At 39.2% G+C, this 17,499-nt stretch overlaps 1 protein-coding gene across 1 annotated transcript in view; it reads left to right on the top strand.

Annotated features, from left to right (window-relative positions):
* The window catches only part of FNIP1 (folliculin interacting protein 1), a 99,372-nt gene that overhangs the window by 57,639 nt on the left and 24,234 nt on the right, over nucleotides 1-17,499 (top strand). The window contains 8 exon segments of the mRNA XM_074960469.1: nucleotides 9,241-9,341; nucleotides 9,636-9,710; nucleotides 10,272-10,363; nucleotides 12,744-12,827; nucleotides 13,889-13,960; nucleotides 14,844-14,979; nucleotides 15,522-15,723; nucleotides 16,473-16,558. Coding sequence (XP_074816570.1) covers nucleotides 9,241-9,341; nucleotides 9,636-9,710; nucleotides 10,272-10,363; nucleotides 12,744-12,827; nucleotides 13,889-13,960; nucleotides 14,844-14,979; nucleotides 15,522-15,723; nucleotides 16,473-16,558 — 848 coding nt within the window.

The raw sequence follows: 17,499 nt of genomic DNA, 5'->3' as shown, positions 1-17,499 counted from the left end.
TACAAAAGTGTGGAGGTTTTGGTTACAAGAGTAGCCAGAGTCATCTGACACAGATATATTTCTGTCATCTCAGCTTCCATGGGATCACAAGCATTTTATATTAAGCCATCCTAAAATAGAACTAAGCCTTTATACTCTTTGTAATGAATTAATTACGTGTTTGAGGGAAGCTGCCCCTTACACAACTTATTTTGAGGTACAGTACTACTGATGTCTTAACCCACCAGTGATGTAAATGAACGAACTTTCTGCATTGATTTTTATCCGTCATCACATTAGCTGTTGCTATATTTGACCAGAAATGTATTCCCTTTGTCTTTTCTTTCACATACAGCTCTTCGCCATAGTTTCAATAAAGTGACTGAAGTCCTATTTTCCCTTTTGCCCTTCTTGGAAGGGTATTTTGTGTGCTTTTGAAAGGAAGAGCTGTTCCATGTCTCTTGGTGTGCTTCCTCTGGCACAACATAACCCCCACAATGTCCTATGTAACCAGGAGAACATTGTGCTCACCAATGTCTTGACCTACAGCTACTTATTTCTCTTCTCCATTGGGCAGGCTGTGTACAAACACTGGTTAGCATTGGAGAATAAAGGTGTCTATATATATGTAGTATGTGCAGCCTTTGCAGTTGCGAAGTGGAAGTCCCAATAACATAATGCTAATAGCACTTTTTATGATAGTTTTATTTAAATATATGTGACTGTGATGTAGGTGATTTAGAAGATGAAATACGGTGCTGTGTGGTATTCTGATTATGCCCCATTTAAAGCACTCACAAATGTCTCTAGAATACATTCAGATGCTTCTAAATAAGGTCTGATATTGCTAATGGTTACTTGCCGATGACTTCCCATAGTAGAATGTACTGTACCTGGTAGTGTTTGCAGGATCTTACTCGAGTATTTTTTTTCTCATCCAGGCTGAAGGTTTGTTTGATCATGAGACCTGGGTTTTACAACTGTGTTGCAATTCTGTTTATATGTGTAGAAGGTTATTTTGTGCAATATGTGCCGTAAATAGACATAGAAAACGATATAAATTTACCAGACAGAAATGTGATTTCCAAATCATGCAAATATTACTGACTCTAATATGCTAATGTGTCATAACGAACACTTGCAATTTATTTATGATCCGTTTTTATGTGTGCTCATAAATTTGACCAAGGGAACTGGTTTGTGTCCAAGTCGTCATTCCCTAGAGTCGTGCCCTTTTGCCATACGCTCTTCAGTTATTACTCATATGAGTTTTTAATTTTTAACCCCTTTTCTTGGCTGATCGCACTTCACTTTGGTCTTTGGTGACCTCTGTTTTCTAGAACTTGGAGGCCCAGGTGGTGGAACAGCAGCAAGGTTCTCACAATAAATGTAGGCATCTGTGGTAATGCCAGGTAAATTCATCCTCATTAGGCACATATGAAGGCCAAACCCCAAAACAGGGTATCTCATGAGTATCTTTGTCTTTGGCAGTGCCTCTTCCCGATCTTGCAGGGGAAAGACAAAACCCTGTAATTAGGTTTGAAATGAGCGGCTTTTCACTTTTCATGATTTTTGATGATGATGATTGATGATGATGATAATAAGAATACATTTTTGTCTAAGTATTTTCCCCTCAGTTTTTATTGACTTAAATTTTCACACTGGCAGAAAATTAAAACCAAACAATCCTCAAATGCCTTATACTTATTCAAAACTTATTCAAAACTCCCGCAATTTATATCCATAGATAAAAATCATCATAATTGGGCCTAATAGTTTGTAATGATCATTATTCAGTGTTCCATGTACAAAAGTACTTTGTAAAAAAGGACTTTTTTAGAGCCACACTCACATTTTTTAGGCTCTTGGGTGATATTTATTGATTAAAATCTAATCTTTCCTAGACTACCTACAATGCACCTGGCCAGTTAGGCAATATGATACCATGGGAGATGAGGATGGGAATTTATCCATGATTCTGGTAGTGATCAGTTTTTTGCCGTGACACATGAAGATTAATAGTTCTTGTAATTATATCCTCATTTTTATAGTCGTAGTTGCTATTTTTATTCATGCCCCATCTTTTTTGTGCTCCTGGAGTGATAGTGAGTTGCAGAAGTTAGGTATTCTGACCTTAGAAATGGATCCTTTTTGCAAACTGCTTTGAAGATTCAAAGAGCTAAGTAACGGAAAGTGTTATGTTTTAAATGAGTGGTCTTTGAGTTTCATAGTATCTCCTTGTTCTTATTTCAGTGGGTAGGGTAAGTAGAAGAATCCAGTGGCCTTCTTTACATATTCATTATTTCTGGTGGGGAGCTGGAGGCCTGGATTCTATTTCTGATTCTGCCATTAGCTCACTCTGTGACATTGGGAAAGTCATTTAGATTTAGGCCAAACTTGGTTGTTACCTAAACCCATATTTAGTCACCTAAATAATTAGTCTAACTTTTCCCAGAGGGTACACAAACTTAGCTCCCATAGATTTCTATGGGAGCTGTGCATGCTTAGTACCCTGTGAATGTCAGCGCACTTAAGTATCTAATTTTAAGCACCCACATTTGCAAATGTTGTTCTAAATTCTTTGCTCCGCCATCTGGAGTTGACAAAGTCAAAGGATGTGGCTTGTTGTTGTTTTGCCTAGTGCCCAAATGCAGCAGCTCTGAAGTGTCTGAGCTCTGGGAGTCCTTGTGGCATTTAATTTAGTCAGGGTCAGGCACAGCTAGTGGAGAGTCAGTGCTGAGATTCTGGAAGGTTAATGGGCGGAGGAACTGCCAGCAAAAAAGAACATGAGTAAAAAAGTGACCCTGCTTACTTATGCATATGATTGGAAAGACAGCACATAGATGAGAGGAAAGAGTGGCATGAGTTTCTGTCAGCTGCAAAAACATCTTCAGTTGATTAGCCTAGGTAACTTTTTTTAATTTTAGTCTGAAGATTTTTGCTTGTTGTGTGCAGTACTTATCTAGCATATGATGTTACGTGACATTCCTCCTTTGTGCTCAATCAGTATCGCTAATGGCAAACTCTCACCAGTCAAGTAACAGGAAATGCATGATTACTCATGGCATCATGTGCTCTTTTCTTGTACTGAAGGAGGCAATCAGCACAATAACAATAGACGGAAGAGTGTCAAATGCACATTATTATGCACAGGTGATTATGAGTCAATCCTTAACTTGTCAAGAAGCCATTGGTCCAGCCTGTCCAAAATCCATGATCTCCATAGAACAATCAGCAGTAAACACATAGCTCTTCTCGCTCTGATGATCAAATAAAAGAAAAGTTTAGGCCCTAAGGCCCTCATTCAGGAAAGTACTGAAGCTCGTTCTTAACTTCAGGCATTTGTTTCAGCCCCGTTGACTTCTGTAGGGATGCTTTTTGGTTTGGGACCCATGACCTGATGTCTGTGTCTTTATACACATGATATTACACCCACAGAGATGGATTGTGGCCAGACTTCTGTTTGGATCAATGAATTAAAAATAATATGTTTTGAAAACAACATTAATTATTAATTGGACTTTTAAACACTCTTCTTTTTTTCGAATATTTACAAATATATTTTAATTTATAGAAAAACCCTTTCAGTTCCCCTTTTAGAATTCCTACTTAATTTTAAAATCTTAATTCCTCATTATGTGCCATAGTGGGGGCACCATATTTGTCCTCTGAACACCCCTCTGCTGGAACCTAGAAAAAAACCATTGCTCAAACTCCTAAACATTACATATACAGCAGAACCTCAGAGTTAACAAACACCTCGGCAAAAGGTTGTTCATAACTCTGAAATGTTTGTAACTCTGAACGTCCGGTTCCAAATGAGGTGTGTGGTTGACTGGTCAGTTCGTAACTCTGGTTTTCGTAACTCTGAGGTTCTACTGTACATTGTGAGCCTGATCCAAAGACTCTTGAAGTCAATGGAAGGACCTCATATGAACTTCAATGAACCTTGGATCAGGCCCAAAGGAAGCAATCAGACAAACTTTGTGAGCCTTCACTTTTATACTTGGATTATTTGGGAAACAAGAATTAGCATCCCTTGATTTCTCTAAAATGCAAAGAAGATCAGTAAGCATCCCTACTCATACCACACTGCAACAACTTCTTTGTGTATTCAGTCTTCATCTTCAGCTAAAAAAGATTTTCCAATAAGTACTTGTTTTTCAAAAAGTACTTGTATACTGTGTTGCTATTGCACTTTCTCCTTATGGTAGTCCATGGTTTGTTTATTATATTCTATAATTCAGTCTAAGTTTCCCCCCATGCATTGGCAGGCATTATATCTGGTATTACTATGGTGTAGGCCTGTCTGATATTAGTGAAGTGTTGAGATTTGTATGTGATATGAAATTATATTTACTTAAAGTAATTTTGAGGAAATAATTTCTGTAAAAGACACACACACACACACACACACACACACAATCCCCTCCTCTCATCTTCCTTCCTGATGGGGCTGAACTTAACCCAGATAAACACTCTACTGGCTGAGAACCTGTTTAAATTAATGTTAGTGAATGCCATTGCCTGCTGCTTAATCATGAAAGTGTACATTATCCTTTAAGTGAGCTGTAGCTCACGAAAGCTCATGCTCAAATAAACTGGTTAGTCTCTAAGGTGCCACAAGTACTCCTTTTCTTTTTACGAATACAGACTAACACGGCTGTTACTCTGAAACCTGTCATTATCCTTTATAGCGACACATTCAGCTGGTGCCAAGTGATTTAAATCTTTCTTAACCAGGTGTTAAATAGGTGTGAAATTCTGAACTCTGGTATTTTAATGCAGAAGTTGCCAAATAAAGATTTAAAAGGAGATGGAATGCAGCAAATCAGAGCTAGTCAAATTATTTGTTACTAATTTAGCCCTATTTTCTCTTTGAAAATCCTTCAGAAATATACACATTTCTACAAGTATAATAATTATTTATAAGTGGTCTTACTGTTGTAAATAATAAAAATCATTTTCTATTGCAGTAGAGTCAAATAGTCTCAATTAAGGCCTTCATTGTGCTAAGCACTGTACATGATTGTTGTTATTTATTATTAGGATATAAGCTCTTTGGGACAAGGAAGATAACAAAGGGAAGTCTAGTACTATGTGTTTGTACAGTGCACAAATAGGACTCCATTCTTGGTTGGCCCTTTGGTACAACATAATAAACAGAATTAATAATAATTAACTGAACAGTTTGTGTGGCAGTAAGGTTTTACCTGAGTGGGTTGCAAATCCAGCTGCAGAACCCTACTCTTTTATCCAAGCGTGGGACTGGCACCATTGCTAAGAGTGGCAGAGTTAACCGTACTGCAACAGAAGCAGTTCCATTAAGCCGTTACTTGTAGGTGCACACAGAGCTCAAAACCCAAGTATGACAGATCTCAGTGAAGGCCAGAAGGAAGCTGGGAACTGGAGACACTGAATCCTGACAACCAAATCTGTAACAGGAATAGGCACACTGAATGCATTTACTATGTGTAGGACGGAAAAGTTGGCACAAGTTATACGAGAAATGAAAAAGTACCATCTGAACATACTTGGTGTCAGTGAGATGAGGTGGGCGCAGGGAGTGCCAAGATGATGCTACAATCTTGCGCTGAAGAGGAGGAACCCGTGAAAGAGGTGTAGGAATTATGACAGGTTTCAGAGTAGCAGCCATGTTACTCTGTATCCGCAAAAAAAAAACAGGAGTACTTGTGGCACCTTAGAGACTAACAAATTTATTAGAGCATAAGTTTTCGTGGGCTACATGTCAGCTTCTCCCGCTGACATAGCTACTGCCGCTTGTTGGGGGTGGATTAATTAAGTCAACGGGAAAGCTCTCTCCCATCACCTTAGAGCATCTGCACTAGCAGTGTGACAGCTGTAAGCCCTGTAGCGTAAATGTAGCCCAAGTATATGACCAACAAATGCATTAGGCAAAAGTGAAAAGAATACATTCTACAAGCAGGTGCAGCAAGTATTGGATGACATGCCTAATCAAGACATCAGTTTGATGATAGGTGACTTCAATGCACAAATTGGCAACAACTCGATTGGCTGGGAAGGTGTCCTGGGCACAGCAGCAGAAGGCATCCAGACTTATAATGATGAATGGCTCCTTAATCTCTGTGGCTCAAACATCGTAAAGATAGGTCATGTGTGTATATTTGAGAGGTGAGCATCTTCTTTGAGGGATATCAGAGTCAGCAGAGATCAGGGCGCAGATCATTATCTCTGAGAGGCCACATTAGAACTTAAACTCAAAGTTCACAAAGATGGACAAAAAGAACGTTATAGCAATACAGAAGTTCCAGGACAGAGAAATGCAGATCAGATTGCATTTAGCAACCTTCCAGTATTTTACAGAACCAGACTGATGGAAGTCTGGAAGACAGATGGTCAACCTGGAAGAAGATGGTAGTCGAGACAGCAGAGGAAGTAGTGGGCCTCCGAAGAGGGCAAAAGTAAGGTACATAGATTGTTACATCTGGAACATGGGCAGCGACTGACAAACAGAAAACTCTGAAGGTAAAAAAGGAATAGTGCAAGACACAGGCAGAACTTTTAGAGCAGATGCAAGATGCAGAGAAAAAGACAAAGAAATAGAGAAGAAATTCAGGCAAGATAGAAATGTCTGGGTTCAGAAGAAGGCTGCAGAGGCAGAAGCAGCAGCACAAGAGAGGAGATTTCAAGCAGCTGTATAGAATAGTGAAAGACCTCTCAGAAAGATTAGATCATCACAGGTGATGATCTATGATTGTCATGGACAGATATTGAAAATGCATGAAGAACAAGCCTGGAAAGAACATTTCCATTTCAGATTACAAACTGTCCAGAGCCAACAATCATGCCCAGGTTTGAGAGAAATGTCAGTGCTAAGTTGGAAATAGAAGAGGTCCCAATAACACACAATGAAATTAAAGCAGCCATCAAAGGCCTCAAAGAAGGGAAACGCCTGATGTTCACAGAATTCAAGCAGATGTACTGAAGGCAGGAGGCAAAATTCTGACTGAGCAGCTAATAAAACTCTGTAACAAAATATGGGTGAAAGAATAAGTGCTACAAGACTGGAAAGATGGTATTCTTGTGGCATTATGAAAAAGGGTGATCTTATTCAGTGCATGGTATCCCCTGGGAAAAAGTACCACAACTAGTGAGTGACAGAAATCAGTGGAGGAACTGAGAACTTACAACCTAAATATAAGACGAGAGGCAACAGGTGGACACAACAGATGTGGGAGGAACACAAGATAACAGTGACACAATTATTGTTAGTGTAATAAGCAGCAGACACAGCACCACTGTGTAGCCTTTGTCAAATGTCTGGTAAATGGCAGAGCGAGATTTAAGGAGAGCTTTGAAGGAGGACAATATAGTGTCTGTTTGGATTTTTACTGGGCACTCCTCCCAGTGCATAAAGGGTGGGCCTGGGCAAAAGCACTAAGGTGTTTGAGGGCCGATTGGACTGATGGGTGATAAAGGCTGGCATCATTGGCAAGGCAAGGGTGGCGGGTTAAAGGCTTGATTGTACATAAAAGATTATGGATAGGGTGGGACTAATCCATGAATGGCCTTAAAAGTGAAGACCTAGTTTTTGTTTGCAGTGGAAAAAGGGAGAACCTGGGGAAGGAATAGTTTGTGACCACATGTCAGCTGACTGTGAACTGTTTTTGTTCAGCAATTTGCTATTCATTATTCAGTGGTCACTTTAAGTCACCTGATATTTTTTTTCTGTTTCTTGTCTGGATAGTTGAAACTTTTTAAAGAGCAGAATAATGAATGACAAATAACTTACTGCTGGTAAAAAGATTCAGATGGAAAATGATTGATACTAAAATTTGTGAGACTTTTGGTATTTGTGAACTGTTTCGCAAATACCAGAGTGACTTTCTGAATACTCATGAACAACAACTCATAGGATTGTACAAATAGCCGTGAATCAAATTCATCAATATTTTATTTCAGAGCATAATTACAAATCCCTTTTTGCATTGCTTGGTCACCTCTAGAAGTGCTTTCTGTACTGCTTTATGTAATACTATACAGAATACTTAAGTCTTCTCATTTTCTTTATTATTTCTTTATAATTATCTATATTGCAAACAGGAGAAGTCTTAATTGGGAAGACAGGTTGTATAGCAGTCTGTTAGAGTTGTATGTTTTGTGACAGGGTCAGGCCAGATGGCTACAGGAGAGTAACAGAAGGCAGATATATTAGCCCCAGGCTAAGTAGATCCCTTTTCCCTGGGTAAGGTAACAGGGAAGGGTCCAGAACAATCAGGAACCTTCTGGAGACAATTAAGACAGACAGGCTGATTGGCTGCAGGTGTTCTAATCAAGAAGCTGCTAGAATCAATTAAGGCAGGCTAATCAGGGTACCTGGGTTTAAAAAGGAGCTCACTTCAGTTTGTGGTGTGTGTGAGAAGCTGGGAGCAAGAGGCACTAGGAGCTGAAAGTGAGAATGCGGACTGTTGGAGGACTGAGGAGTACAAGCATCATCAGACACCAGGAGGAAGGTCCTGTGGTGAGGATAAAGAAGGTGTTGGGAGGAGGCCATGGGGAAGTAGCCCAGGGACTTGTATCTGTCGCACAGCTGTTCCAGGAGGCACTCTAGACAGCTGCATTCCACAGGGCCCTGGGCTAGAACCCGGAGTAGAGGGCGGGCCCGGGTTCTCCCCAAATCCTCCCAACTCCTGATGAGACACAGGAGGAGTCGACGTGGACTGTGAATTCAGAAAAACGGCCAAGCTGAGGGCTGCTGTGAAGCTCCAAGGCGAGCAATAAGCACAAGACCCACCAAGGTAGAGCAGGAACTTTGTCACTGTTTTTATAAACAAGTTGCATTTCCACAGCCACAGGCAGGTTTGTATGAACTCTGTGCCTTAATCTATGCCTTGAAACTGGGGACTGATCCCTTATCAATTCCTAAGAATATATCACACTCCTCTCCACCCTTTATGACTCCGCTGTGAGTTCAGTAACAACTGTCAGCAGCCAGTACTGAAATGCACTGCACCTCCCATAGAGATAGGTTTGTTCTGGTAATTGTACTGATTGGTTCAGTCCACAAACCAACCTTAAGATTGCTTCTTGGAGTAGAACTTATCTCAGCAAACCATACTGTGCTTTTAAGGGGCTTATAGCGTATATACCTGATATTTGCATCCATCAGAGCAAAGCATTTTTAAATAATTTTCCTTGTTTCTGTGTTGCCTTAACTGAAAATGTGCTTTTGAAATGCTCAAGTGCATAACAAAATAATTAACTGATTTTGTTCTGCAGGGTTCTCGATGCTCCTCTGATGCCAATATGCTCGGAGAGATGATGTTTGGGTCTGTGGCCATGAGCTACAAGGGTTCTACGTTGAAAATTCACCAAATCCGGTGAGACTCATTCTGTTTTTTGTTGCTTTTTTTTTTACTGATGTCCTTTTCACAAGATTCTATATTGGGGTAAAATTGTTATTCCAGTGAATGTTTCCAATTCAGAGCAGAGGCAGTTTCTAAATTCAGGTACAAATAGTATTTATCCTGATAATGCTTTAGACCTATAATAATGCTAGGCTAATTGTCATGCTATATGTTTAAGCCATTAAAATCTGAAGGAATATGAATGGAGAAAAAAGGAAGTTTTGGGACAATAGTTCTGTACTGACCTCTTCCTTTTTTGTCTCATAGCTCCCCTCCTCAGCTCATGCTTAGCAAGGTTTTTACAGCTCGAACTGGAAGTAGCATCTATGGAAGTCTAAACACGTGAGTACATTAGAAATAATATCATTGAGTCTGAGTAGCTGAACCTAAGCACTACTTGGAAGAGAATTCTGATCATGTCAGGAGCCTCAAAATTCTTTTTTCTACATCACAAGGAACTTTGTATTGTTTCCTGTGGCTTCCCTCTCCACAGTTTGCTTGTGGTCATCTCCACCTCACCTTGCCTTAAACAAAGGGATGGAGTGTTCCTTCAGAGCAGGTGCTGGCATTTTGGCAATTGGAGACTGATCCTGCAAGGGGCTGAGTGCTTTTGATTCCTACTGAAATCAATGAGAGTTGAAGGCACTCAATAATACCTTTTGGGAGTGAGGTGTTACAGAGTGGGTCTTTCTTTCAGCTACTTGCTGCTCAGTTTGCATGAGCTAACTGTACAGCTGGCCTGGCTTTGTGAACACTATTAGGTGGTAGGGGTTTTCCACAACTTCAGTGAAAGCCTGCACTAGTTGCTAGTCTGTTCCATTCAGGCTATCAATGAAATCAGACAACACTGTACCAAAATGTGAATTACTGATTTTGTTGGGTTTTTGGTTGTTTTTTTTTTAGGTTGCAGGACAGTCTTGAGTTCATTAATCAGGACAGTAATACATTAAAGCCAGACCATAGTACAATTATGAATGGACTCCTTGGAAACATAGGTAATTTAAAAGCTTAATTTCTTTCTTGGTACCTTTTGTTAATTGAATAAGCACTAGATTTTCAGTCTGTTGTGAAAAATTCCATATTATGCAGCTAATAAAACCCACTGAAACAGTAGCAAAGGATTTTATAGAAAGAAACCTTGCATGGATTGGGGGAGAGTAAGCCATACAGCGTAGGTCTTGGTAATGGGACACAGAGTTTTTTTTCCCATCTTGGTTAGAGGTTTAAATACAGCCTATATCAGGAAACACAAATACAGCCCTGCTTAGTAAGCACCACTTTCCCTTAATTAGTTAGTTAAATTTTCAAGCCAGTTCTATTGTAGTTAGAATAAAATTGGCTGGAAAAAGTTAATTTTAAAACTTTGTGATCAGCTTCCGAGATTATCAGTGGACATACACACTCTTCTGCTCTAGCATCCAGACCTCTGAGGTTAATTGAATGTCTTGTTACCCCAAAATGGGGTTTTGGCTTCCAAATAACGGCATCAGTTCTTGGGAACAAGGGTCCATCCATGCCCTCATGAATCTCAATGGGACGATGTTTGTGCTTAACCTTAAACACGTGTGAGTGCCTTGCTAGATCAGAAATGAAGTCTTTCTTTTAAAATAATTTTTCATAGCTGAAACTGCAGAAATGAACCAGCTTTAAAAAGGTTCAGAAACATCAACAGATGTTTTTTCCTCCTTGTTGTGGCACACGTTTCTTTAAAACTTGCATCATCATTTGCAAGCTAATTGAGGTATAATAGTGATAATAGGCTTGTGCTACTTTTCTTGCCAGTAATTCGTTTACAAGGGAAGCCTTGTAAAGGCGTTTGAGACTGTTGTCCATCAAATGCATCCACATTTACAAAATGTGGAAAGTCAAAGTCGTACGTTCTCATTACTCAGTATTTCTTTTGGGCTTTGTGTGAGATTTTTAGAAGTGCCTAAGTGAGTTAAGAGCCAAAGTAAAGAAGTTCCTAACTCAGGCATGTTTGGAAAATCTCACCTTTCCTCTGCAATTTGTATGACAGTGGTTTTTGTCTGGCAAAATGGTTAGTATGCCAACCCACACCTTCCTGGCCCCCACAAAAAAATCCACAGGGAAAATTAAAACGTGGGCATTGTCACGGTTGTGATTCAGTGACTTAGGTGTAGCAAAGCATCATATGATGGCCTTCTACAGCAGCAAAAAGAAGGAAAATAGCTCTTCTAGCATGCTGCTGTAGGAGGTGTCTGTACATCAGTTGGGAGTCACAGAGGTACACAGCTAGCAAATGATAGAGCATTTCAGAAGAAGAAACAAAAATACTGAGACCGCCACGAAACTGCAGGAACTTTCAATCCTTTCATCAGTGTTTGTTTACAGTTCCCACTTCAAGGCAGAAGGAACAATGGGCAAGACAGGGCTAAGAAGTTAATCTATAACTGGAGCATTTGTATAACTAAATTAAAAAAAAAATGCTTCTAACCCACTGACTCTTGCCAGCTCATGATATAAAAAAAGTTTGTGTGTTTTGGTTGGGGACTGTTTACCCACTGCTCTTTTCATACATGCCTGCTTTTTTTTTTTTTTTTTTAAGCTAGTCCCTATCATCTTTTTCCTTAATAAAGAACTAAGTCACTTAAAGAGAAGGGAAGGGAGCTTTAGTTAAAGTGCAGCCTTCTGAATTTTTTTAATTAATTTACATAGAAAACCTTGGGTGCACAATAGCTTCACAAATTCAGCTTTTTGGTGCAGCTGGCAATTAACTAATTAAAAATGTCAGTGTTGTTTTTTATTTTGTTATGTATGCAGAACAAGCATAGTGTAGTTCCCTGATGTAACTTACCTTTCAATAATGAATTTTTCCATGGTTTTAAAGTTGTTTATTTTTTGTCCACCATTCTTATGACTAACGTCAAGTATTGACTCTTAATTTTCATGAGCAGTGATTGTGACCTGTAATTTTTCTCGCCACTCTATTAAACTTAATTTATTCATGCTTTTTATTTTCATCATCTTCGAAGGTGGAGTACCCTAAGCACTCACTCAATGGAGATATTAAAACACATGTTTTACATCAGGCTAAATCTAATATCTGTGAATCGAGCTAATAGGTGTTCTTAACTTCCTGCATAAATTAATTATTTGCATTTTAAAAATCCCTTTTATGGGAGGTAATGTAAAATTGGATCCTGTTTTTAAAAAAAGATAATATTGGAAAGACAATGTTTTAGTCATAGGTACTTCAGCTTGGATTGTAACTCTTGCTGAGCATAAGAGCTGTATTCTTCTGTATCTGTTGGTCTGCATTTATGTTGGCTTATAACTTTTTTTTTTTTCCCTACAGACTCAGCTCTGCTTTACTAACCACCTTCTTTCATATGTATTTTACGTTCTGCCATGTAGGTCTTTCACAGCTTTGCAGCCCTAGGCGAGCGTTCTCTGAACAAGGTCCGCTCCGCCTGATCCGGAGCGCCTCTTTCTTTGCAGGTTTGCCGTGTGCTGTGTGCATAGTCTAGTTGATGTAACAAAGATGTGTGGATTTGTAGTGTAGCCATGGAAATAAGAGATGTTTTAAAAATACAGTTGTGAAATTGGAGGGCATGGGGAAAATGTAAAGTGAGCAGAGATGCCTGCTTTTCAGCTTTTTATCGTTTGTGGGAATTTTAAGCACATATCCTCGAGAGCAGTAGATGCTTTAAAAGTTCTGTTCTCTTAATGAGTTTTGTTTTATAGACACTTACCCATTTGCATGGTGCATATTTATTTTTGGAGGCAATATTTGACACTAGTTGCTTTCCAAGCTAATTTAGATCTGGACTTGTTTTAACCAAACTTATAAAAATATGTAGTCTCTTTTGGTTCATATAAAATAAACAATGCTTGTTTTCAGTGGCTGGGTCTTACTTCCATGGCTGAGTAGCTTTTGTTTCACAGATCTGTAAAATATATCACATTTAAGATTATGATTGAGACACTTTTTTATCTTCTATACACATAAGGACTGGCTATGAATACAGATGCTGCTCAAGGCTTAGCTGAACAAGCAATTCACTGTATAAAGTTTTAATAGTAATCCTTTTCCTTCCTAACTACTATTGCAAAATATTTTGGAAGAATTCTTTATTACATGGTCCAGACTTGTATATAAAGCATTTATTCAATGTTGCTGGTTTATACACGTCTAAAATCTAAGTTACTCTTTCTGTCTTTTACAAAGGGCTTTAGCTGCTTGGCTAATACCCTTTTGGTACATTAGAATTTTACTCCAAAATCTTTTTGTAGGAGAGAGAATGAATGTGGGTCTGGTTCTTTTTGTGCTTAAAATAAAGAGGCAGACTTCAGAAAAATATGTAAGAGCTTTTCAAATAAATGTTTTGGCTTGTTCAGCTTGGCAGCATCTCTTGGTGATGGGCTTGCACAGTGTGTTGAAAAATATCTAAATTAATGCAATGAGATGAGCATGATTTGGTTTTGTTAATTAACTGGAACACTACAAACAGGGACAGGCATGTATATTCTCTTGCTAATTGGTGTGCCTTATTTTACAGTTCACAGCAACCCTATGGACATGCCTGGGAGGGAGCAGAATGAGGATAGAGACAGCGGCATAGCGAGATCTGGTAAAACCCAGCACACTAGAGAGCACTAATGAATGATTGCTATTAGATATCCATCTATCCTGTTGCATAAGCCACCTTCTCTGTTGCCTGGTGACCACCCTAAAACCAGAATCCAGAAATCTGACTTTCCCTCCTAAAATGATCTGTTTTGAAATGTATGTATTCATTTATTTATATTTATGCAAATGCTAGAGAAGGGCACCTATCCATATACTTTAAGCACCCTTGATATACTTAAAAATACCTCACAGAAATACTCTGAGCGCAGTAGTACAATTGAATATAACCCACTCCCAATGAGCCGGGAAATTTAAAGACTCAAATCAAACTCATAACGTGTTCAAAAATATTGTGTCCCATTATTACTGAGGGCAATAATAATCTCCAGCTTTTAGAATGGGTAATTTCCCCCAATAAACTCAGGACGCTGGGCCTGTTACGACTGGGGACTTCCATCTCATAGGCCATCCTTCCTGTCTGTTTCCACCTCTGCTTTTGGAGAGTAGTTAAGGGGTTGAAACTACCAAGGTTCTTATCTTTTTGAAGAAGAATTTTCTCTCTCACCCTTGTGGGGTTGGAGACACAGTGCAAGGTATCTGCATATATACAGTGCCTATGCTGTTTATTACCTCTACACTGGAGGGTTTAAAGTCTGTTCCAGCACATCAGTGCTGGTATACTTTGCTGGTTTTACTGTAAACTGGACATTCTTAAAATAAGATATGTGTATAGATAGGAAGGACAAGTCAGATGTTTGATGAGTTATATCAGATGCATTTAGTGGGGTCCCTCTAACTGCTACCATAATTTCCCAAATATTCTTTTCTTTTGTGTGCCTTAGCTATGTAGGAAGTGTTTCACTTGGTTTTTCTAATTCTTACAGCATCTCTTAGCAGCCTGCTCATCACTCCGTTTCCCTCCCCGGGCTCTTCACTCACCAGAAGCTGTGCCAGCAGTTACCAAAGACGCTGGCGTCGCAGTCAGACTACAAGCTTGGAGAATGGGGTCTTCCCTAGATGGTGAGCTGGAGATAACGCTGGTTTTACCTTAGGCTCTTGCAGATTCCTGTAGTCTGATTCTGCTCTGGCATACCCCAATGTAACACCATTACTTGCTGTGGTGTATTTATACAGGTGAAAGTGAAATTAGAATTCGATCTATGGTGCTTTTTGTGGTTTATTTATTCATAGTGTTTACTGCTTTTTCACGTAATAGAAACGGACAACAAATTGCAGGTAAAAATATGGGTTGAAGTTCTGAAGAGAAGGAGCCCTGAGATCCTAATAAAATAGCAAACCATTGGCAAAAATAGGTGTGAATTGAAATACCAGATCTGAACTCCACAAACATCAGATCTGGACTTTGAGATTTAAGGCCCATCTTTCAATAACGTGTTATGCTTTTATAGAGTGACAACGCTGATGTTACCAAGGAAGATGATTTAACAAATGCGCACAAAAGGAGTTAGCTTAAGTTAAATGTTCTGATATTTAATTACATAGAACTCAAACTGCCATTTAAAGCAATGAATTCCTCAAGCTTTTTCTTTTTCCCCTTCAAGGTCTGTAGAGGAAAGCTTTAATTTGTCAGATGACAGCTCTGGTCCCAGCCCGGGAATTGTTAGGAAAAAGAAGATAGCAATTGGTGTGATATTTTCACTCTCAAAGGATGAAGATGAAAATAATAAATTTCATGACTTCTTTTTTTCACATTTCCCTCTTTTTGAGAGCCACATGAACAAACTGAAGAGTGCAATAGAACAGGTAAACACAGTCTCTTGGGATTCTTTTACTTTCTGTATTCGATTTTTTTTTTCTTGCATCTTACTAATGTATCTGTAGATGATTTATGCTCAGTGGGCCAGATCTTTGACCCTGCTTCCTACTAACAGCATAGAGACTCTGTTGGGGTGGGGACAAAGCATGCTGCATTATTCTGCAAGGATCACTGGAAGCTAGAACAGTCCTTAGGCTGCTCTAACTTGCACTGGAATTTCAGCTCCCAGCCAGCTCTAATATCAACCAAGGTTGAAAGGTGGCTTAGGACCTCCTTTGCCTCCTTTCCTCAGCTATACAAGAGTCTACTCTAGTGGATTGCATTGCAGGTTCAGGATCCTTCAGTGGGCTTGTATGGACTCTAAATAACTCTAGTATTTTTGTTTTTTGCTGATTCCTAATCTTATCAGATTTTCTGAGAATGAACAGTTTTACATATAAATTCGTCTCAAATCCCTCTTCTAGGAAATGCTTTAGCAGTGACTATATGAAACCTTTGAACCCTTTTCTGGCTTTCATCACTGAAAGTGCGGAAGAGAAAGAGGCTGCAAACACACAAAACTCTTCCTACGTATGAAAATTAGCAATGTACCATCATTTATCATGTTTAAAAAAAATGTTATTTGCCTGACTGGTTGCATAAAAGATAAAGCCAAACACATGACTTTGTTTTCCATTTTCTTTACCTCTGTTGCCATGTCTGGCGTTCGTTTATCTGTTTAATGATTGTTTTCAAGGCTATGAAAATGAGCCGTAGATCAGCTGATGCCAGTCAACGGAGCTTGGCATATAACAGAATTGTAGACGCCCTAAATGAATTCAGGTGAGTATTTAGTCTTAAAGCTTTTATTGCTGTGTCTTTTAATGTGCTTGAGTTCTTCCAGATCCTTTGTAGTGCAGTGTTTCTCAACCCTTTCAGATTGGCAACCTCTTATTCAAAGTAAAAAAATGAGTGCTGACCCACTTACCCTGACTATAAAAGTCAGGGTGAAAACTGTATTAATGCTACCATTGCAAAGCCTGTATAATTTACCTGGGTGTATGTTTTTGAGAGGATGTCAGAGAGTACATGACCATGAAAGGGCAGGGCTGTGTGGGGAACAGGTGAGCAAGATTTTCTTTGCTTTACACTGTAATAAAGTTTTCAATGTCTCACATCCCCTCTGATTGCCTTTCATGGTATACCCTGCAGGTCACGACCCACTGGTTGAGAAACACTGTTCTAGTTCATCTTTTCCTAATCTGTGAATAGAACGTAACCTTTCCCCCTCTCCGATCTCTGAGGGGAACCATAGTTATTGCTCATAGGTAGTTTGTTGGAGGGGAGGAGCATCTTTCAAAAAACGTCTAAGCTTTTCTTCTGACGCCTGCACAAAGGAGAGGGGCAATATCAAAACCTAGCATCTATTCAGTTCTGTTGAGAAATAGCACAGATGAGTACATCACTGGCATTTTCCTTCAGTAATTCAGGTAGCATGGGGGATGGAGGGGCAAAGAAAAAGGGAATCCGTCTGTTTCTAGTGATTTGTCATCACTTAAATAGGAATGGCAGGATGTCCCTAAAAAGAGAGAGACATGAACTACATTTAACAAGCCCTGTAGAAGGCAACATTATATTGTAAAAAAGTAGTTAACCTTTTGCTTTCCACTCACAGGGTGTTTTTCTTAGCAGTGAAAGATCCTGCGGTACCATTCATCTGAAAAAAATGACTTTTCAGTTTAGTTTCAGTCAGCAGAATTACAGTCGTGTTACTGAATAGCCAT

Source organism: Natator depressus, chromosome 8 (genome assembly GCF_965152275.1).
Source record: "Natator depressus isolate rNatDep1 chromosome 8, rNatDep2.hap1, whole genome shotgun sequence".
NCBI lineage: Eukaryota > Metazoa > Chordata > Testudines > Cheloniidae > Natator > Natator depressus.
The sequence above is the reverse complement of the archived record's forward strand: the minus strand, read 5'-3'. Positions and strand labels throughout refer to the sequence as shown.